This window comes from Phyllobates terribilis, unplaced genomic scaffold (assembly GCF_046119375.1).
Source record: "Phyllobates terribilis strain yellow unplaced genomic scaffold, ASM4611937v1 Scaffold_1__5_contigs__length_1240528914, whole genome shotgun sequence".
Classification (NCBI taxonomy): Eukaryota; Metazoa; Chordata; class Amphibia; order Anura; family Dendrobatidae; genus Phyllobates; species Phyllobates terribilis.
Window position 1 is genome coordinate 308,771,146 of NW_027362761.1, and position 22,512 is coordinate 308,793,657.

General features: G+C 44.8%; 1 protein-coding gene across 4 annotated transcripts in view; it reads right to left on the minus strand.

The window, feature by feature from the left end:
• GGT5 (gamma-glutamyltransferase 5) overlaps window positions 1–22,512 on the minus strand; it is a 340,283-nt gene that overhangs the window by 26,844 nt on the left and 290,927 nt on the right. For all 4 annotated transcript variants that reach the window (XM_073674260.1, XM_073674242.1, XM_073674251.1 and 1 more), the window contains exons 8-10: window positions 17,296–17,435; window positions 6,206–6,384; window positions 5,434–5,528 (exon numbers count right to left, since the gene is read on the minus strand). In XM_073674260.1, the coding sequence (XP_073530361.1) occupies window positions 5,434–5,528; window positions 6,206–6,384; window positions 17,296–17,435 (414 nt within the window). The remainder of the gene's footprint in view (window positions 1–5,433; window positions 5,529–6,205; window positions 6,385–17,295; window positions 17,436–22,512) is intronic.

The following is a 22,512-nucleotide window of genomic DNA, read 5'->3' on the forward strand; positions in this document are numbered from 1 at the left end:
CTTCACCCCTTCCCCTTATAATGCCCCATGCAGGATGTCAATTCCCCCCTCCCCCTCTTATAATGCCCCATGCAGGATGTCAACCCCCCCATATAATGCCCCATGCAGTATGTCACTTCCCCCCTTCCCCTCTTATAATGCCCCATGCAGGATGTCACGCCCACTCTCCCCGCACCATATAATGCCCCATGCGGTATGTCACCCCCCCATATAATGCCCCATGCAGTATGTCACACCCCATATAATGCCCCATGCAGTATGTCACACACACCCCATATAATGCCCGATGCAGTATGTCACCCCCCCATATAATGCCCCATGCAGGACATCACACCCACTCTCCCCCCACCATATAATGCCCCATGCGGTATGTCACCCCCCCATATAATGCCCCATGCAGTATGTCACCCCCCCCATATAATGCCCCATGCAGGACGTCACACCCACTCTCCCCCCACCATATAATTCCCCATGCAGTATGTCACCCCCCCCCCATATAATGCCCCATGCAGGACGTCACACCCACTCTCCCCCCACCATATAATGCCCCATGCCCCCATACATTAAAAAAAAAAAATCAAATACTCCCCTCACTTCTTACCTGATGCTGATCCGGACTCCACAGCGTCGCCCGCGTCTTCCCGCTGTGACAGCTCAGGAGAGATCGCGCGCGCTGTAAACATATCACCGCGCCCTCTGACCTGAGACGTCACAGTCAGAGGACGCGGAAGACGCTGCGGAGGCACGGTGAGGGGTAAGTATTGTGCCGGCGCCGTCACATGACCGGAGATGTCCCTGCGCTCAGCATGGGGCCGGGGGCCCATGCTGAGCGCAGGGACATCTCCGGTCATGTGACGGCGGGGGGTCCTGCGGGGGGGCCCCATGAGGAGACGCACAAGATGGGGGCCCCAACGGGGCTCCGAGGGGGCCCCGACAGCCCGGGCCCCATGCTGGAGTCAGGACAGTCATGCCCTGATGGCGGCCCTGCTGGAGTCTGGAGGGGCCCCCTCTCCCTCGGGGCCCCCGTTCAATGAACCAGCTGCACGGGCGGTAGGTCCGCCCCTGTGTATGAGTATCCAACTATACTAAACAGGTGATAATGATCAACATTTCATATATAGGGTGAAACACAGGCATTAACAGAAATAGCTTTATTGTAGGCTTAAAACTAGATGAGGAACAGCCAACACCACTGTTAATACTTCTACTTTTGAAAGTATTCTTACCTGGCAACATTTATTCCACACCTGCCTAAGACTTTTGCACAATGCTATATATACAGCATGGGGAAATAAGTATTTGAAACACTGCTGATTTTGCAAGTTTTCCCACCTACAAAGAATGTAGAGATCTGAAATTTTTATCGTAGGTACACTTCAACTGTGCGAGACAGAATCTAACAATAAAAAACAGAAAATCACATTGTATGATTTTTAAATAATGAAATTGCATTTTATTGTATGAAATAAGTATTTGATCGATCACCTACCAACAAGCAGGAATTCTGTCTCTCACAGACCTATTAGTTTTTCTTTAAGGAGCCCCCCTACTCTGCACTAATTACCTGTATTAATTGCACCTGTTTGAACTCGTTACCTGTATAAAAGACACCTGTCCACACACTCAATCAATCACACTCCAACCATTCCACCATGGCCAAGACCAAAGAGCTGTCTAAGGACACCAGGGACTAAATTGTAGACCGGCACAAGGCTGGGATGGTCTACAGGACAATAGGCAAACAGCTTGTTGAGAAGGCAACTGTTGGCACAATTATTAGAAGATGGAAGAAACACAAGATGACTGTCAATCTTCCTCGGTCTGGGACTCCATGCAAGATCTTTCCTCATGAGATAAGGATGATTCTGAGAAAAGTCAGGAATCAGCCCAGAACTACATGGTAGGACCTGGTCAATGACCTGAAGAAAGCTGGGACCACAGTCTCAAACATTACCATTATTAACACACTACGTGTAATAATTATAATGGATATCTCAGGAGTCTTTTTGCGTGGAACAAAGATACAACAGAACACAACTTATAGGTGTCAAAGTGTATATTATAAACACACGGTGTTTTAAACAAGTGCAGATGAAAATACAAAGTCCATAAACACTCAGGGGAAAATGCAATTAGCAGAGCAGTTTGTAAAGCACTGTTCACACTAGAGGATGCTAGAAAACAAGGAAGTCTTTATCAAGTCCAAACAATATATATTATATAATCCAGGGAGGCCTGGGTAGGAAGTCCCAGATAATGCAGCACAGACTCGTGCTCTAAATGTAATCAGCAAAGCAATCTGTAAAGCACAATTCACACTAGAGGATGCTAGAAAACAAGGAAGTCCTTATCAAGTCCATGCAAGGAAGTCCATACAATATTTAGATAATCCAGGGAGGCCTGGGTAGGAAGTCCCTGATAGTGCAGCACAGTCCCGTGCTCTGTAGCTATCTAAAGCAGGTGAGTCAGAGCGGAAACCAGCTTACTTGTTAGCAGAATGCAGGTGAAGACTGAGGCTCAGAGGTAACAGCAGGAGCAGCCAGGAGAAGGAGGAATACTGGTAACAACTGAATGCAGCAGAGTCTCTGAGAGCAGGTAACAGAAGATCCAAACAAGTCTGCAGGGCAGAGCAGGAAACTAGGAAACCACCTGGAGCAGATCACAGGCAGAATACTCTAGCACTGATTAGAGGCTGGGGTGGAGTTATAAAGCAGGAAGACAAGGGGCATATGAGACAAAAGACACCATCTTGAAAGAGGGCAAAAAGGGCCATAATGTAATTAAAAATATTTGCAGTCCTGACACTACGCCGTCATGGATTAAAATCCTGCAGGGCATGCAAGGTCCCTCTGCTCATGCCAGGACATATCCAGGCCTGTTTGAAGTTTGCCGATGACCATCTGGATGATACAGCGGAGGCATGGGAGAAACTCATGTGGTCAAGTGAAACCAAAATGCAACTTTTTGGTATCAACTCCACTCGCCTTGTTTGGAGAAGGAAGAAGGATGAGTACGACCCCAAGAACACCATCCCAACTGTGAAGCATGGTGGGGGAAACATCATACTTTGGGGGTGCTTTTCTGCAAAGGGGATGTGACGACTGCACCGTATTGAAGGGAGGCTGAATGAGGTCATGTATTGCAAGATTTTGGCCAACAACCTCCTTCCCTCAGTAAGAGCATTGAAGATGGGTCATGGCTGGGTCTTCCAGCATGACAATGAAAAAACTAAAAATGAAAAAATGAAGAATACTTCATATTTACACGCGCAAAAATTTTCCAAATATTTTTCATTTATTTCTATTTTCTACAGCAGTAATGTTATTCATATTTCATACTTCATATTCACATACTCAGCGTTACAGAGTGCTACTTTGTTTTTTCATTGTATATGGAGGTAGCTCCTCTTAGTAAGCACCTGTTCACACCTATTTCTTATAGTGGAAGTGCCGTCATTTTCTTTGTTACTAGATTTAAGCTTTGACTGAGCACGCCACCCCCATGCCGCAGGTGGTTTTAATTGCATCAGGATCTTACTTTCCCACACATAAGCAGACGGATGTCCCTTAGAGAGGTATTCACATTGGTAGGTCCTGACATCGAGAAACGCCTTATCGCGGCTGTGAGGTACACATGAATTGGCCAAGTTATGCGCTAAGATTTCTCATTTATTTCTAGATTCTACAGCAGTAATGCTATTCATATTTCATACTTCATATTTACATGCGCAAAAATTTTCCAAATATTTTTCATTTATTTCTATTTTCTACTGCAGTAATGCTATTCATATTTCATACTTCATATTCACATACTCAGCGTTACAGAGTGCTACTTTGTTTTTTCATTGTATATGGAGGTAGCTTCTCTTAGTAAGCACCTGTTCACACCTATTTCTTATAGTGGAAGTGCCTTCATTTTCTTTGTTCCAGCATGACAATGACCTGAAACACACAGCCAGGGCAACTAAGGAGTGGCTCCGTAAGAAGCATTTCAAGGTCCTGGAGTGGCCTTGCCAGTCTCCAGACCTGAACCCAATAGAAAATCTTCGGAGGGAGCTTAAACTCAATGTTGCTCAGCAACAGCGCCATAACCTGAAAGATCTGAAGAAGATCTGTATGGAGAGTGGGTCAAAATCCCTGCTGCAGTGTGTGTAAACATGGTCAAGAACTACAGGAAATGTCTGACCTCTGTAATTGTAAACAAAGGTTTCTGTACCAAATATTACGTTCTGTTTTCTATTGTATCAAATACTTATTTAATGCAATAAAATGCAAATGAATTATGTAAAAATCATACAATGCGATTTTCTGGATATTTTTTTTAGATTCTGTCCCTCACAGGTGAAGTGTACCTATGATAAAAATTACAGACCTCTTCATTCTTTGTAAGTGGGAAACCTTGCAAAATCATCAGTGTAACAAATACTTATTTTTCCCACTGTATATACTGTATATCTAAGTATATATTTATATATATATATATACAGTACAGACCAAAAGTTTGGATACACCTCATTTAAAGATTTTTCTGTATTTTCATGACTTTGAAAATTGTACATTCACACTGAAGGCATCAAAACTATGAATTAACACATGTGGAATTATATACTTAACAAAAAAGTGTGAAACAACTGAAAATATGTCTTATATTCTAGGTTCTTCAAAGTAGCCACCTTTTGCTTTGATGACTGCTTTGCACACTCTTGGCATTCTCTTGATGAGCTTCAAGCTCACATAGCTGTTTCTGTTTGTTAATGACTGTGTTTCAACCTTCATATGAAAGGCTGAAACAAAGAAGACCTAGACCTAGAAGAATTGATGCTTTGATGCTGTTTTGAAGGAAAAAGGTGATCACACCAAATATTAATTTGATCTCTATTTCTCTTTTGTTCATTCTCTTTGTATTTTATTAAATGATAAAAAATGAGCAATTATCACTTCTATTTTTGAAACTTTCGTACTTTGCAGCATTGTTTTCACACCTACCTGAAACTGTTGCATGATACTGTATGTGTACGTCTAAATAATTTAAAGGGTTTTTCCACTCACAAGATATTGATGACCTATTCACTATATCAGATCAGTGTAAGTCCAACAGGCAGTGGTCAGATTTATAGACAGTGAACAGCTCTATTCAAAGTGTGGCGATCCCAGCCATGTACTGCAGAACAGCTCCTATTCAAGAGAACACCTGGCAGCGGCCGCTACACCTTGAATAGTGCAGCACATTGCAGTTCCATTCAATGTGTTTACATTGGGCTACCAAGTGATCTTGCACCAGCTGATTGATGGAGGTGCCGAGTGTCGGATTATAAGGATAGCTCATCAATATCTTGTGATCGGACATCCCCTTTAATTTCATCTTATCTGTATATGAGTAGAATACATACCAAACACAAATACAGAAAGGAATGCAAAATTAATGATGTCTCACCTTCCTTCAAGGAAACTATATGAATATTGCAGAAATCAGCCAGCTGATTGTTAAAGATTATCCCTGTGCTTGGGGAATAAATCATGGAGCCAAAGCTAGTATTCAGAAAAGAAAAAATATAAAGTTAATAGAGAAATTAATTTCTGACAATCAGAATAGGAAATCTCATAAAATTCAATCTTAGAAATTGATGGGATATTGCTAGGATATGCATCACTTTTGATCGGGTGGGTGTCCACACCGCTGAATCTAATATTTTGTAGGGAGTTCTGCAAATCAGTGTGATAAGTAGAATACCATATATATGTAGGGTATGGTGTCTTTGTTCCTTATAGGACATCCAAGAAGAGAATAAATAAGTCATGTAGTTGGTAGGATACGTAAATCTACTTGGGTCCAACCACTGGGACCTGCACAGTCACTTTCCATTATAGTGAAAAAGAAAATACTGCAAAGGCTAAGTGCACTGTTTCTATTGCTAATTGTACTGTCAGCAATGTTGTTGTACCTCCTTCTATACTAGTTGTGTGTTAAATTTATATAGTTAATATTCACAAAACACTGTTTTCTACAAGACAGGTAATACAAAAACTGAATGCATTTATTGATAGAATCCAATAGACATATGATCTGAGGTCACAGCCTAAACTAACAGTCAGAATGCCCTTTAAAGAGACTACATAGGGCACTGTAGCCCACCTTCAACCAGTAGTTATATTAGAGAAAATCACACCAAAGCAACACTCCTTCAGAAAGCATGCCAGCCCCTTACATTTGATTGATGGAGCTTGTGACAGACACAGAGCTTCCATCTTTGCTGATGACAGAGAGGTGAGTCGTGCCAAAGGTCTCTGAATTAAGAACTTCAGACATATTATAAAAAAGAAAGCCGTGATCTCCAAAGTCATCAATTTTGTTCCTAATTTTGTCTGCATAAGGCTTAGAGATGAACTGTAGGTGAAAGGAGACAAAAAAATATAATGGATAAGAGAAAAGATAGGTATATTTTTGAGTAAAATGTACATTGTTGTTTTATTCTATAATCTACTGACAACATGTCTCCGAAATTCAAAGCTAAAAATTTTGTATTTATTTGAAGCAAATGAGAAATCGTCAAAATAATAAAAAAGAAACAGTGCTTTCAGACCTCAAGTAATGCAAAGAAAACAAGCTCTTATTCATTTAGAAACAACAATACTCAAGTTTTAACTCAGGAAGAGTTCAGAAATTAATATTTGGTGGAATAACCATGATTTTTAATCACAGCTTTAATGCGTCTTGGCATGCTTTTCACCAGTCTTTCACACTGCTTGACCTTATGCCACTCCTGGCGCTAAAATGTAAGCAGTTCTTCTTTGTTTGATGGCTTGTGACTATCCATCTTCCTCTTGATTACATTCCAGAAGTTTTCAATAGGGTTCAGGTCTGGAGATTGGGCTGACCATGACAGGGTCTTGATGTGGTGCTCCTTCATCCACACATTGATTGACCTAGCTGTGTGGCATGGGGCATTGTCCTGCTGGAAAAAACAGTCATCAGAGTTGTGGAACATTGCCTGAGCAGAAGGAAGCAAGTGTTTTTCAAGGATAACCTTGCATGCGGTGTAGCATCGGCGTCTCTGCCCCGTACTAGGCAGAGACGCCGTCCCTCTCACCTCCCCGCTCCTGGCGCGGCGTCCTCCAGCGCTTCTCTCCCCGCTGCTTCCGGCACGCGCTCCTTCCCCGGCAGTGTGCTTAGGGCGCGCACGCGCTCGCCCTCTCTTAAAGGGACCACGCGCGCCGTCCTAAGGAGTCCCCGGCCAATTGCCGGAGGACCTCCCATATTTAAGGCACCTCCTCCAAAATGGAGGTGCCCGAGCAATGTTGTTGCAAAGCCTTCACTCTGCTTCAGCCCTCAGGTCCCGTTACCAGTTACCAGCCAGTCACCTGCCAGATTCCTGCTTGTTACCTGCCAGTCACCTGCCGGATTCCTGCCTGTTACCTGCCAGTTACCTGCCTGATTCCTGCTTGATACCTGCCTGATATCCGTTTACCTGCTTGCAAGCCTGCGGTCCGACGGTCTGCTTTCCTACACCTGTCAGTCTGTCTATGGACCAGCCTGCTCGCTCACCTGGGAGCGCTCATCTGCTACCTGCCTGCTAGCCTACCTGGAGGCTCCGCCGTCACTTGCCGTGACCACCTGCCTGTCCAGAGACTCTCGCCTGCTCACCTGGGAGCGCTCATCTGCTACCTGTCTGCTAGCCTACCTGGAGGCTCTGCCGTCACTTGCCGTGACCACCTGCCTGTCCAGAGACTCTTGCCTGCTCACCTGGGAGCGCTCACCTGCTGTCTGCTAGCCTACCTGGAGGCTCTGCCGTCACTTGCCGTGACCACCTGCCCGTCCAGAGACTCTCGCCCGCTCACCTGGGAGTGCTCACCAGCCACCTGCCTGCTGTCCTTCTACCCAGAGACTGTCCCTGTCACTTGCCGTGAGTACCCGTCCTTTTACCCAGAGACTGTCCCTGTCACTTGCCGTGACTACCTGCCCCTCTACCCAGAGACTGTCCCTGTCACTTGCCGTGACTACCTGCCCGTCTTCCCTGGGAGTCACCCGCTTCCTTACATGGACTGCCCCCTTGTATAGTTGCACAGAGGTTCCACCTCCCAGACCCGTTACAGTTTGCTCGGGCCATGGAACCCGGTGGCCCCCAGATCTCCGATCTGCACCAGGAAGTCTTACGTCAGAAAACTCAGCAGGAGGTGGTACTGTCCTATCTACGGTCCGTTAACTCTCGTCTAGGCGCATTGTGTGACTTGTCTATGTCTACCTCTGGTCCAACCGTGCCCATTTCTGCGGTACCGCAATCCAGTCCCTTCATGGTACCCGACTATGGACCTCGGCTTCTGGCACCTCCACGCTTTGCCGGCGAACCTACTTTAGCTTGGGGTTTCATAAACCAGTGCACCCTGCACTTTGAGCTATTGGCATACCAGTTCATCTCCGACCGAGCCAAGGTGGCCTTCATCATGTCCCATCTTACTGGGGAGGCACTGGCATGGCTAAATCCCCTGTGGGAGAGAGGGGATCCCCTGGTGTCCGACCTGCCGTCTTTCCTCGCTGCTTTCCGGAAAGTCTTCGATGAACCTGGACGGAAAACCTCTTCTGCCTCCTCACTGCTACGTCTCCGCCAAGGGAGTCTCACCGTGGGCCAATATGCCATACGGTTCCGCACCCTCGCTTCTGTGCTTGCCTGGGAAAATGAGGCTCTGGTGTCCTTCTTCTGGGAGGGTCTTTCCGGTCGGATTAAGGACGAGTTAGCTGGTCGGGACATTCCTACCACTCTGTATGACCTGGTGTCACTAGCTACCCGGATTGGCATCTGGTTCCAAGAACGTGCCAAAGAGACTACCTGGGAGAAAGACTTTTCTTGCTCTGCTCCTACTTCCCTGAGGCCTGCCTCTCAATCAGTCACTCCGCGGGCGCCCTCGCCTGAACCTATGCAGATCGACCAGACCAAGATGGTCAAATCTCGCCAAGAATCTCGCCGAGCCGAGGGAAGCTGTTTCTATTGTGGCAGTATGGAGCACTTCATCCATTTCTGCCCGGAGAAGCCGGGAAACGCCAGTGTCTAGGACCGCTCGGAGAGGTCGTCCTAGACAAAAGTAAGCCCTCTCCGTCTCTGACTTTACCGGTCTCTATTGCTTGGGGAGAAAACCGTCACTTTGAACTTGCCCACCTGGATTCTGGAGCTGCTGGAAACCTCATCTCCCATTCTCTGGTAGAGAGATACCGTATTCCCACCAAGTCCCTGGCTGAACCATTATCAGTCGCCTCCGTGGATGGAAGACTTCTCTCGGAGACCATCCTGCTCGTCACTGAACCCATAACCCTGCAGGTGGGAATGCTGCACTCTGAGGAAATCTCATTCCATGTGTTGTCCGGACTTTCTCACTCCCTGTTGCTAGGTCTACCTTGGCTCCAGACACACGAACCCGTATTGAACAGGCGATCCGGTGAAGTACTCCGATGGGGTCCAGACTGCCATAGGACCTGCTTGGTTCCGGTCCGCCCAGTTCGCCCTCCGCCTACTCCAGCTAATTTACCAGGTCTCCCGACTCCTTACTGGCCCTATGCGGACGTCTTCGGTAAGAAGGAAGCAGAGACGTTGCCACCCCATAGGCCATATGACTGCCCGATCGACCTGGTACCTGGCACCACTCCTCCCCGTGGGCGTATCTACCCGTTGTCTGCAGCCGAGACCCGGGCCATGTCTGAGTACATTGAAGAGAATCTGGCTAGGGGATTTATCCGGAAATCTACCTCCCCGGCTGGAGCCGGATTCTTCTTTGTCAAAAAGAAAGACGGCTCGCTACGCCCCTGTATTGACTATAGAGGACTCAATCAGATCACGGTTAAAAATAAATACCCCCTTCCGCTCATCTCTGAGTTATTTGATCATCTTAAAGGCGCCAGGATCTTCTCCAAGCTGGATCTACGTGGAGCTTATAACCTGGTCCGTATCCGTCAGGGAGACGAGTGGAAAACAGCATTTAATACCCGGGACGGACAATATGAGTACCGTGTGATGCCCTTCGGTCTCTGCAATGCTCCCGCCGTCTTCCAAGAACTGGTCAACGACATCTTCCATGACCTTCTTTACTCCTGCGTGGTGGTATACCTGGACGACATCTTGGTCTTCTCTCCGGATCTTCCCACACACCGGAGGGATGTTCGTCAGGTCCTGCTTAGGCTCAGGCAGAACCACCTCTATGCTAAATACGAGAAGTGCCTTTTTGAGCAGACCTCTCTTCCTTTCTTGGGCTATGTTATCTCCCAGACAGGCTTGCGAATGGATCCCGAGAAGCTCTCTGCTGTCCTAAAGTGGCCCCGTCCGGAGGGCTTGAAGGCGATACAGCGATTCCTGGGCTTCGCTAATTACTATCGTCTCTTCATTCCTCACTTCTCGTCACGGACTGCGCCCATATCTGCGCTCACCCGTAAGGGAGCAAATCCCAAGGTATGGTCATCCGAAGCTGAGGAGGCCTTCCTTTCCCTGAAACAAGCCTTCTCCTCTGCCCCTGTGCTGCACCGTCCGGACTGCAACAAACAGTTCTACCTGGAGGTTGATGCCTCGTCCTCTGGAGCCGGAGTGGTGCTCACCCAGAAGTCTTCCTCCGGGAGAATGGTAACCTGCGGCTTTTTCTCTAAAATCTTCTCCTCCTCTGAGCGCAATTACTCCATAGGAGACCGAGAACTGCTTGCCGTTAAATTGGCGCTGGAGGAGTGGCGTTACCTGCTTGAAGGGGCTCTATACCCGGTGATCATCTATACGGATCACAAGAATCTGGCATATCTCCAAAATGCCCAGAGACTTAATCCACGTCAAGCCCGGTGGTCTTTGTTCTTTGCCCGCTTTGATTTCATCCTTCATTTCCGCCCGGCGGACAAAAATGTCAAAGCTGATGCCTTGTCCCGATCCTTCCTGTCCTCCGACCAAGAGGAGGAGCCTATGCACATTATCGACCCCTCCAAGGTGATGAATGTGGCCCCCTTGGATTTGACTCGTCTTCCACCCGGCAAGACGTTCGTGGCGCCTCCAGACCGTGAGAGGGTTCTTCGCTGGGGTCATTCTTCTAAACTAGCTGGCCATGCCGGCCAAAAGAAGACCTTCCTACTCATTTCCTGGCATTACTGGTGGTCTACCCTGCGTAAGGATGTGGTAGACTTCGTCTCTGCCTGTTCATCTTGTGGCCGCAACAAAATTCCCAGACACTTACCAGCTGGTCATCTCCTGCCGCTTCCCATACCTGTTGCCCCGTGGCAACACATCGCTATGGACTTCATTACCGATCTTCCTGTCTCTGCCGGGTGTACTGTCATTTGGGTGGTCGCGGACCGCTTCTCTAAAATGGCCCACTTCATTCCCCTGCCTGGTCTTCCGTCTGCACCTGAGCTGGCTAAGGACTTTATTCGCCATATCTTCCGTCTCCATGGCCTACCCCTCCACATCGTGTCGGATCGAGGGGTTCAGTTTACCTCACGCTTCTGGAGAGCCACATGTAAACTGCTGGACGTCACCCTGGACTTCTCCTCCGCTTACCACCCTCAGTCCAATGGTCAAGTGGAGCGGATCAATCAGATCCTTACCAGCTATCTCCGGCACTTTGTTAATGGCCACCATTCTGATTGGGTGGACCTCCTTCCTTGGGCCGAGTTCTCTTATAATAACCACGAGAGCGAATCCTCTTCCAAGTCCCCGTTCTTTATTGTCTATGGCCAGCACCTCCGGATTCCGCTCCCTGTCTCCGTTTCTGTGGACAACCCTGCTGCGGAGTCTCTTGTCAGCGAATTTTCTACTATTTGGGAGAGTACCAGGTCCGCTCTTCTTCTGTCCTCTGAGCGGATGAAGAGATATGCTGATAAGAGACGTCTGGATCCGCCTCAATTCCGTCCGGGAGACAAGGTTTGGCTCTCGTCCAAACATGTGCGGCTCAAAGTACCCTCCTTCAAGTTGGGCCCTCGATTCATCGGTCCCTTCGAAGTCCTCAGGCAAATTAACCCTGTGGCCTACAAATTAAAACTCCCGGCCACCCTACGGATTCCCAACTCCTTCCACGTATCTCTCCTCAAACCCGTTGTCTTTAACTCTTTTTCCAATAATCCAGGTGCCCCTCCTGCTCCGGTTTCCGCTGATGACGTCTTTGAGGTAGAGAGTATTCTGGCCTCCAAGAGGGTAAGAGGAAAGACCTTTTTTCTGGTAGATTGGAAGGGGTTTGGTCCTGAGGAGAGAACTTGGGAACCCAGGGAGAACATCAACGCCCCGCTTCTCCTTGAAAAATTTCTTTCTGGCCAAAAAAAGAGGGGGCCTAAAGGGGGGGGTACTGTAGCATCGGCGTCTCTGCCCCGTACTAGGCAGAGACGCCGTCCCTCTCACCTCCCCGCTCCTGGCGCGGCGTCCTCCAGCGCTTCTCTCCCCGCTGCTTCCGGCACGCGCTCCTTCCCCGGCAGTGTGCTTAGGGCGCGCGCGCGCTCCCCCTCTCTTAAAGGGACCGCGCGCGCCGTCCTAAGGAGTCCCCGGCCAATTGCCGGAGGACCTCCCATATTTAAGGCACCTCCTCCAAAATGGAGGTGCCCGAGCAATGTTGTTGCAAAGCCTTCACTCTGCTTCAGCCCTCAGGTCCCGTTACCCGTTACCAGCCAGTCACCTGCCAGATTCCTGCTTGTTACCTGCCAGTCACCTGCCGGATTCCTGCCTGTTACCTGCCAGTTACCTGCCTGATTCCTGCTTGATACCTGCCTGATATCCGTTTACCTGCTTGCAAGCCTGCGGTCCGACGGTCTGCTTTCCTACACCTGTCAGTCTGTCTATGGACCAGCCTGCTCGCTCACCAAGAGTGTGCAAAGCAGTTATCAAAGCAAAAGGTGGCTACTTTGAAGAACCTAGAATATAAGACATATTTTCAGTTGTTTCACACTTTTTTGTTAAGTATATAATTCCACATGTGTTAATTCATAGTTTTGATGCCTTCAGTGTGAATGTACAATTTTCATAGTCATGAAAATACAGAAAAATCTTTAAATGAGAAGGTGTGTCCAAACTTTTGGTCTGTACTGTACATTTTTACATTTTATTTTATATAAGCAATACAAATATTATATACAAGGAAAAGCCTAAGCAGTCCTTGTATAGTGCACTTGCCTGTCCTACTTGCAAGGTATTTTTCATCAGGTTTGATCATATTTTATGTGTATGTAAGAAAGTGGACAAGAGAGAAGATGAGTATAGGTGATGCCTATACTCATCTTAGATATGGCAGTTGGACAGGAGAGGAAACAGGCAAGACATGCCTTCCTTCCTTCCTTGCTTCCAGGTCATCTGATTTGCAAACAGTGTTTACCATTTGTATTTGTGCCATTTATGTTCTGGCTGCTATAATCATCCACATTCACCGTTCTTCCACAAACTCTGCACATTTCATCCATATTAACCCCTCTCTCCTCTCTTCTCCTATGTACAGCTGTCATGACAACAGATCAGGTGGAAGTGTTGGTCTGCTCCTTTCAACAAAATGTACTTTTCAGGTCATCCCCACAGTACCCTCCCTTATCTTCCCTTCTTTTGAGGCCCACACAGTCAGACTCTACCGGCCCTTCTCCCTGCGAGTGGCGGTTGTGTACCGCCCTCCAGGCCCCTCCCGTCAGTTCCTCAATCATTTTGCCACCTAACTTCCAAACTTTCTATCCTGTGACATTCTCACTCTCATCATGGGGGACTTTAACATCCCAATTGGTGATCCCCTCTCCCCATCTGCGGCTCATCTTTTATCGCCAACTTCCTCCTTCTGCCTTTCACAGCTTATTAATTCTCCTACACATGAAGACGGAAATACTCTTGACCTGATCTTCGCCTGGCTCTGTTTAATACATGACTTTACTAACTCTCCTCTTCCGCTCTCTGACCACAACCTTCTTTCATTCAAGAACTGTCACTCCGCTCAAGACACCCCCAATTTCCACAACTATAGAAATATACGTGCCATTAACACCCAGAAATTTATGAAAACGTTGCAATCATCATTGGTCCCAATCTCCTCCCTCTCATGTCCTGACTCTGCACTGAAGCATTATAATGTAACATTGCAGTGCGCCCTGGATGAAGCTGCACCTCCTACACAGAGAATAACTCGGCACAGACGGCGACAACCATGGCACACGCTGCAAACAAGTTTTCTCCAGCGGTGCTCTAGGTGTGCAAAACGGCTGTGGAGAAAATCTAATCTAGCCAAAGATTTCCTCCATTATAAATTCATGCTTAAATCATATAACTCTGCCCGTCACCTCTCCAAACAAACCTACTTTAGCGACCTCATCATCTCACTATCCAATAATCCCAAATGCCTCTGACACTTTTCACTCTCTCCTTAATCAAACAGCACAGGCCCCGACCACCGACCTCAGCGCTGACGATCTGGCCAATTATTTCAAAGAAAAAATTGACCATATCCGACAGGAAATTTTCTCCCAATCCCAAAATGTTATGCATTCTTCTCCCTCCCACATTGCATCTTGCTCACTTTCTGACTTCGAACCAGTCACGGAAGAAGAAGTGATCAAGCTCCTTGCATCTTCTCACCCTACCACCTGCACCAGTGACCCTATTCCCTCACATCTCCTTCAGTCCCTTTTTCCAGCTGTCACCACGCACCTAACTAAAATATTCAATCCCTCCCTCTCATCTGATATTTTTCCCTCCTCTTTTAAACACGCCAGCATACATCCATTACTTAAAAAAACACCCCTCAACCAGAACTACCCTGCTAACTACAGACCTCTTTCCAATCTTCCCTTTAACTCTAAACTCCTAGTCCACTCCCATTTAATCCACTATCTCTCAGATAACTCTCTTCTTGACCCTTTACAATCTGGTTTCCGCTCTTTACATTCTACTGAAACTGCACTCACTAAAGTCTCTAATGATCTACTAAAAGCTAAATCTAATGGTCACTACTCTCTGCTGATTCTCCTGGATCTCTCTGCAGCATTTGACACTGTGGATCTCCAGCTCCTGCTCACTATGCTCCGCTCTATTGGCCTCAAGGACACTGTTCTCTCTTGGTTCTCCTCCTACCTCTCGGACCACTCCTTCACTGTGTCTTTTGCTGGCTCCTCTTCCTCTCTCCTTCCCCTTATTTTCAGGGTTCCTCAAGGATCAGTCCTAGGCCACCTTCTTTTCTCCTTATACACTGCTCCTATTGGACAAACAATCAGCAGATTCGGTTTTCAGTACCATCTCTATGCTGATGACACTCAATTATACACCTCGGCTCCGGACATCACCCCTGCATTATTACAAAATACCAGTGATTGTCTTTCCACTGTCTCTAACACTATGTCCTCCCTCTATCTAAAACTGAATCTGTCAAAAACTGAACTACTCATATTTCCTCCCTTCACTAACCTACCTATGTCCAATATTGCCATTTCCGTTTGTGGTTCCAGCATTACTCCCCAGCAACATGCCCGCTGTCTTGGGGTCATACTTGATTCAGATCTTTCCTTCACTTCTCATATAAAATCACTCGCTCGATCATGTCATTTACACCTCAAAAACATCTCAAGAATCAAAACTTTTCTTACCTTCGACTCGGCAAAAACGCTTACTGTAGCTTTTATTCATTCTGGTCTGGACTATTGCAACTTTTTACTAATCGGTCTCCCTCTTACTAAACTTTCCCCTTTCCAATCCGTCCTGAATGCAGCAGCCAGGATCATATTCCTCACCAACCGATACACCGACGCCTCTTCCCTGTGCCAGTCATTGCACTGGTTGCCTATTCAATACAGAGTTCAATATAAACTTATCACTCTCACCCACAAAGCTCTCCACAATTCAGCACCGCTCTACATCTCCTCCCTCGTCTCAGTCTACCTACCACCCTACCCGTGCCCTCCATTCTGCTAATGACTTAAAACTAAAATCCTCCATAATCTGAACCTCCCATTCCCGTCTCCAAGATTTTGCGCGTGCTGCGCCAATTTTTTGAAATGCACTACCCAGAACAATTCAATTAACTCCCAATACCCACAGTTTTAAGCGAACCCTAAAAACCCTGGCCTAACACCTCAACACACTTATCTAACTGTCCTAGTTTGGCCCATATTAAAATTTTCTTCAAAATCATGCTCATACCATCCATTGACTTAATAGCCTGTGGCTGTACTGTACACATACTGGCTGGCGACCAGTTCATGTAGTGTTATGTACATACCCTATTTAGCATATTATGTCTGTATTATACAATATATGTACATTTTACCATTTGTGTCTCCCTATTTCCTCATAGACTGTAAGCGATCAGGGCCCTCACTCCTTTAGATATCTGAGTTATGATTATTCTGTAACATCTTTATTGTCTGTACAAGTCCCCCCTAAAATTGTAAAGTGCTGCGGAATATGTTGGTACTATAAAAATAAAAATTATTCTTATTACTATTATTATACCTAGCTGAGTAACTGCAAGCGAACACCGCCATCTGCTGGTCAAAGGCGAAAGTGAATGTAAAGGAAGAATTACAGTAGTAGGAACTTTACAGTGGGAACCTATTTTCTGACAGGAGGAGTTTAAAGACGACCCCAGGTCAGGTGACACCTGTGTCGCAGTTACTATTTATAAACGGCCTGGCTGGGCCGAGGAGAGGCAGTTGGTGCCACAACCTGTACCAGGACAGGTTGTGTCACTGCTAGGTGGGCTTACAGCTATCATCGCCACAGAAGGGTCCGAGAGAAGTCAGATGCCGGAGAAGGCGTGAGCTGTGAGGAAGATCCGTGCCCTGCGCCAGTAGATATCTGTGACCAGCGCCAGTACAAGATTTGTAAGCAGCACCAGTAGAAGTCTGCAAGCAGCACCAGTAGAAGTCTGCAAGCAGCACCAGTAGAAGTCTGCAAGCAGCACCAGTAGAAGTCTGCAAGCAGCACCAGTAGAAGTCCGTGACCATATCCAAACCAGGCTCGGGAGACGATCCGCTAGGGCCAGTGTAAAGATCAGAGGTGTTTACAGAGACTACGACGAGGATGGGCCTAGTACTGAAAGTGAATTAAGTTGAGACGTAAAGGCATTAACAGTCGTTTAACTGCTATATAAAAAGAACAGTGTATATAATAGAATGTTGCCTAGATATTTTATTTAGTCGCATTGCTGTGTCATAATAGACTGTTTTGACCCTGTTACTTTAACCCGCCATATAGTGCTTATTTATGTGTATATATACACTTATAAATAGATTTTCCTTTTTTGTGTTAGTTAAATAGTGATGGTTAAGTACCACTGTCTCCTCACTATCTGCGCTGTTGCTTCCAAGTAACCTGCTTACATGTAATCATACCTTTTGCATGTTGGCAGATGTCTCAGGATTTGTAAGTTTATCTCTGTGCCCGTTTGCAAATTTCCAGGCTTCCGCAATGTGATGGTAGGTTGTTATTTGGTCAGGTACTTTCCTCATGGCACTCTTATCAAAATGATAGCCTAAAAAAAGATGTCCAATTTCATTTTTTAGACATGAAATCTAAATTTTAATACATATATAATATCAAATTGCCAGGTTCCTACTCAGTTACAGTCCTCAGCTCCAAAGTTATTCCATTTATTTCATCTATTCTGTAAAACAATCTTTACACATATTTCATAGTGTTTATACTGCTCATGTGGCCAAAAGCCAATCCTGCCTGCAGGGCCAAATAAGAGCACAAGTGTGCTGGTAATTCCTGTGCTAATTCACCCAACTACGTGTGTCGGCGCACTAATAGACCGTACCCTAAATTATCTGTTAGTCAATTGCTATAAACCTGCATAGTACACTCTTCCTTTCCATTCTTCACGTGTACATTTTTTTGTTTTATAATTTTACAAAGATATAATTTCAGTTTAATCATTTCCACCTTTTTCCTGATTACCAAGTTTTTTTTACTAAAACATTGTAGTTCATTTGAAGGAAAGCAATACCAGGGAGACAGGCAGGCAGCAATCATGCTGGCAGCACACATCCAACTCCATTCCTATAGGTGCTACATTTCCAAGAACAGATTTTTGTCCCTGCGCTGTCCACATAGAAAATGGACCGCACATGGACCCAATGTTAATCTATGTGCTGGTTCACAGTGTGCAATTGTTCTTTTATTACCATTATCTCATCCTTTCTCTTTTATTTTTGTGTTGTGCGCTTATTACCATTATCTTGTCCCTTCCCCTCTATTTTTGTGTTGTGCACTTATTACCATTATCTTGTCCCTTCCCTTCTATTTTTGTGTTGTGCTCTTATTACCATTATCTTGTCCCTTCCCCTCTATTTTTGTGTTGTGCACTTATTACCATTATCTTGTCCCTTCCCTTCTATTTTTGTGTTGTGCACTTATTACCATTATCTTGTCCCTTCCCTTCTATTTTTGTGTTGTGCGCTTATTACCATTATCTTGTCCCTTCCTCTCTATTTTTGTTGTGCACTTATTACCATTATCTTGTTCCTTCCCCTCTATTTTTGTGTTGTGCGCTTAGTACCATTATCTTGTCCCTTCCCCTCTATTTTTGTGTTGCGCACTTATTACCATTATCTTGTCCCTTCCCCTCTATTTTTGTGTTGTGCGCTTATTACCATTATCTTGTTCCTTCCCCTCTATTTTTGTGTTGTGCACTTATTACCATTATCTTGTCCCTTCCCCTCTATTTTTGTGTTGTGCACTTATTACCATTATCTTGTCCCTTCCCTTCTATTTTTGTGTTGTGCACTTATTACCATTATCTTGTTCCTTCCCCTCTATTTTTGTGTTGTGCGCTTATTACCATTATCTTGTCCCTTCCGCTCTATTTTTGTTGTGCACTTATTACCATTATCTTGTTCCTTCCCCTCTATTTTTGTGTTGTGCGCTTAGTACCATTATCTTGTCCCTTCCCCTCTATTTTTGTGTTGCGCACTTATTACCATTATCTTGTCCCTTCCCCTCTATTTTTGTGTTGTGCGCTTATTACCATTATCTTGTTCCTTCCCCTCTATTTTTGTGTTGCGCACTTATTACCATTATCTTGTCCCTTCCCCTCTATTTTTGTGTTGTGCGCTTATTACCATTATCTTGTTCCTTCCCCTCTATTTTTGTGTTGCGCACTTATTACCATTATCTTGTCCCTTCCCCTCTATTTTTGTGTTGTGCGCTTATTACCATTATCTTGTTCCTTCCCCTCTATTTTTGTGTTGTGCACTTATTACCATTATCTTGTTCCTTCCCCTCTATTTTTGTGTTGTGCGCTTAGTACCATTATCTTGTCCCTTCCCCTCTATTTTTGTGTTGCTCTCTTATTACCATTATCTTGTCCCTTCTCCTCTATTTTTGTGTTGTGCACTTATTACCATTATCTTGTCCCTTCCCTTCTATTTTTGTGTTGTGCACTTATTACCATTATCTTGTCCCTTCCCCTCTATTTTTGTGTTGTGCGCTTATTACCATTATCTTGTTCCTTCCCCTCTATTTTTGTGTTGCGCACTTATTACCATTATCTTGTCCCTTCCCCTCTATTTTTGTGTTGTGCACTTATTACCATCATCTTGTCCCTTCCCCTCTATTTTTGTGTTGTGCGCTTATTACCATTATCTTGTTCCTTCCCCTCTATTTTTGTGTTGTGCGCTTATTACCATTATCTTGTCCCTTCCCCTCTATTTTTGTGTTGCGCTCTTATTACCATTATCTTGTCCCTTCCCCTCTATTTTTGTGTTGTGCACTTATTACCATTATCTTGTCCCTTCCCTTCTATTTTTGTGTTGTGCACTTATTACCATTATCTTGTCCCTTCCCCTCTATTTTTGTGTTGTGCGCTTATTACCATTATCTTGTTCCTTCCCCTCTATTTTTGTGTTGTGCACTTATTACCATTATCTTGTTCCTTCCCCTCTATTTTTGTGTTGTGCACTTATTACCATTATCTTGTTCCTTCCCCTCTATTTTTGTGTTGCGCGCTTATTACCATTATCTTGTCCCTTCCCCTCTATTTTTGTGTTGTGCGCTTATTACCATTATCTTGTCCCTTCCCCTCTATTTTTGTGTTGTGCACTTATTACCATTATCTTGTTCCTTCCCCTCTATTTTTGTGTTGTGCACTTATTACCATTATCTTGTTCCTTCCCCTCTATTTTTGTGTTGTGCGCTTAGTACCATTATCTTGTCCCTTCCCCTCTATTTTTGTGTTGCGCTCTTATTACCATTATCTTGTCCCTTCCCCTCTATTTTTGTGTTGTGCACTTATTACCATTATCTTGTCCCTTCCCCTCTAATTTTGTGTTGTGCACTTATTACCATTATCTTGTCCCTTCCCCTCTATTTTTGTGTTGTGCACTTATTACCATTATCTTGTCCCTTCCCCTCTATTTTTGTGTTGTGCACTTATTACCATTATCTTGTTCCTTCCCCTCTAATTTTGTGTTGTGCACTTATTACCATTATCTTGTTCCTTCCCCTCTATTTTTGTGTTGTGCGCTTATTATCATTATCACGTCCCTTCCCCTTCTTTTTTGTGTTTCATACCCGTTACTTACTTACTTGTTTCATACCATTTCATCCTTAGCAAGCACCCAGAAATTATTCATTTAGTATTTTGAAAAACTTTCTAATGAAAAATTACAAACTAAATAATTATGTATGGAAACCTCAAGAACATTGATTAACTGAAATTTTAGAAATATGACCTCATATTATAGCACTTATTATATTTACTCACATTTCTTCATTATACTTTATAAATTCTAACAAAACAAATATATAAAACTGGTTGAAATTGAACTTTTATTGTTAAAAGTATTATTTTTAAAGGGCTCAGCAAATCAGTGAAAATGATTAGAAGAATACTATATGTAAATAGGATACGGTGCTTTTGATCCTTATAGGATCTATGCATTAGGCAAGAAAGGAAAACTATTTCTATAGTGCTACTACAGTATAGTCTTAGTTTCCTCTTCTATTGGATTTCTTTTGATGTGGAAACCAGGGGTGAATGTAGGAGACTGGCAGGGCACATGCCGGTGGTCCTGGGTGCTAGAGAAGGCACTCTTCCTTCCTCACAGTATTTATATAAAGGGCTAGGGGAACAATATGAATCTTTATCCTGAGGAAAGGAAAGTCTGGCTACAACTGTGATGGGAAATAAAGCCCTGGACTGACAGGTGTTACAGTTCCCTCCCCCTGGGTAATTAAGGGAAATGAAAGGTGTTCTTCAGCTTTATAGTCACTTTGTGACTGCAGACTTGAGAATCCTCACATCGCACGCACTGCACGCTTTGAGAATTCTCCGGTGCATGCGCCAGGAGCTGGCAGTCATGTGACCACAAATATGCGATTTGCATACTTCGGCCATATTCCCACTAGATATGTTTGGTCTCACTCAATACACATGCATTGAGCAAGGCTGCACACGTCTAGTCGGCACATGACCGCATGTATGCAAATCACATACTTGTGGTCATGCGCCCTTTAGATCCCAGCGCTGGGAGTGACTGCAGACTTGTAGCCTAACACTGGTCAATCCCCTTCAAGTGGATATTGAACAATATGTGTTCCTGTTGGGCATCAATGGAGACATTTAAAGCACAACTAAAACATCTGGGCCAAAGAGTAGATGGTGTGGAAAAAATCCAAAAACCGTCTTTGCCCGCTTAGATGAGTAGCAGATAGTGATCCAGGGACATTCTACACATTCAGGGTCTCACTAAGCTACAAAGATTTTTAGAGCTATAGCCTGCTGTGCAGTCACTGTTTGCCTCGTTGCTTGGAATTCACAATCTACTACAGACTAACTCAATATGATTTACAGGACACTTAAAACCATGTTTAGGTCATGTAAACATGAAGTTCTTGCATCATATGCATAGCTCACTTCTTTAAGGTGAAAGAAACCATTAAAGGGTTTGTTCACTACTCAGACAAACACTATTGAATCCCTATGTTTCCCTCTAGTAAAACAAAAACACTTCTCACCTCCGGTGCCAGTGCCACTCCAGTGGTGTCAGCACTGGCTCTCTTGGGGATCGCATGACATTGTAACCCCTGCTGCATCTTAGTTGTGGAATGACTGGCCTGAGAACTAAGCGCAAATGTCTGTATAACAGGGATGAAGATTAGGGATTCTATACTTAAAGAATAACTTATAGAATTGATCAGCCTTTGCAAAGTTATCAATTTTCGTAATACACTTCATTACCTTATTTTGTTTTCTTCTCTCCCAGACACTATGCCGCATACTACTTCAATGTCCAGGTCAAGCTCCTTTAGAAGCTGTTTTCAACTGCTACTCAGCAAAATTCATACACTGCATTCAAAGAATTTGTTACAGGACTTTCCCTTTCTTATTAGAGGGAAGGGCATAGGAAGGAAAAGAACTTTGACAGTTTGAAATCAGTGTAGGATCATGCTGAGCAGCAGTTGAAAGGAACTTCTAAAGCAGCTTGTACTGGGCACAGAAACAGCACTGCACCATACATTTTGGGAGGGAAGAAGCCAAATAAGCTAATGAAGTATATTTCAAAAATTCATAACTTTGCAAAGGCTGATCAATAATTATATATAAA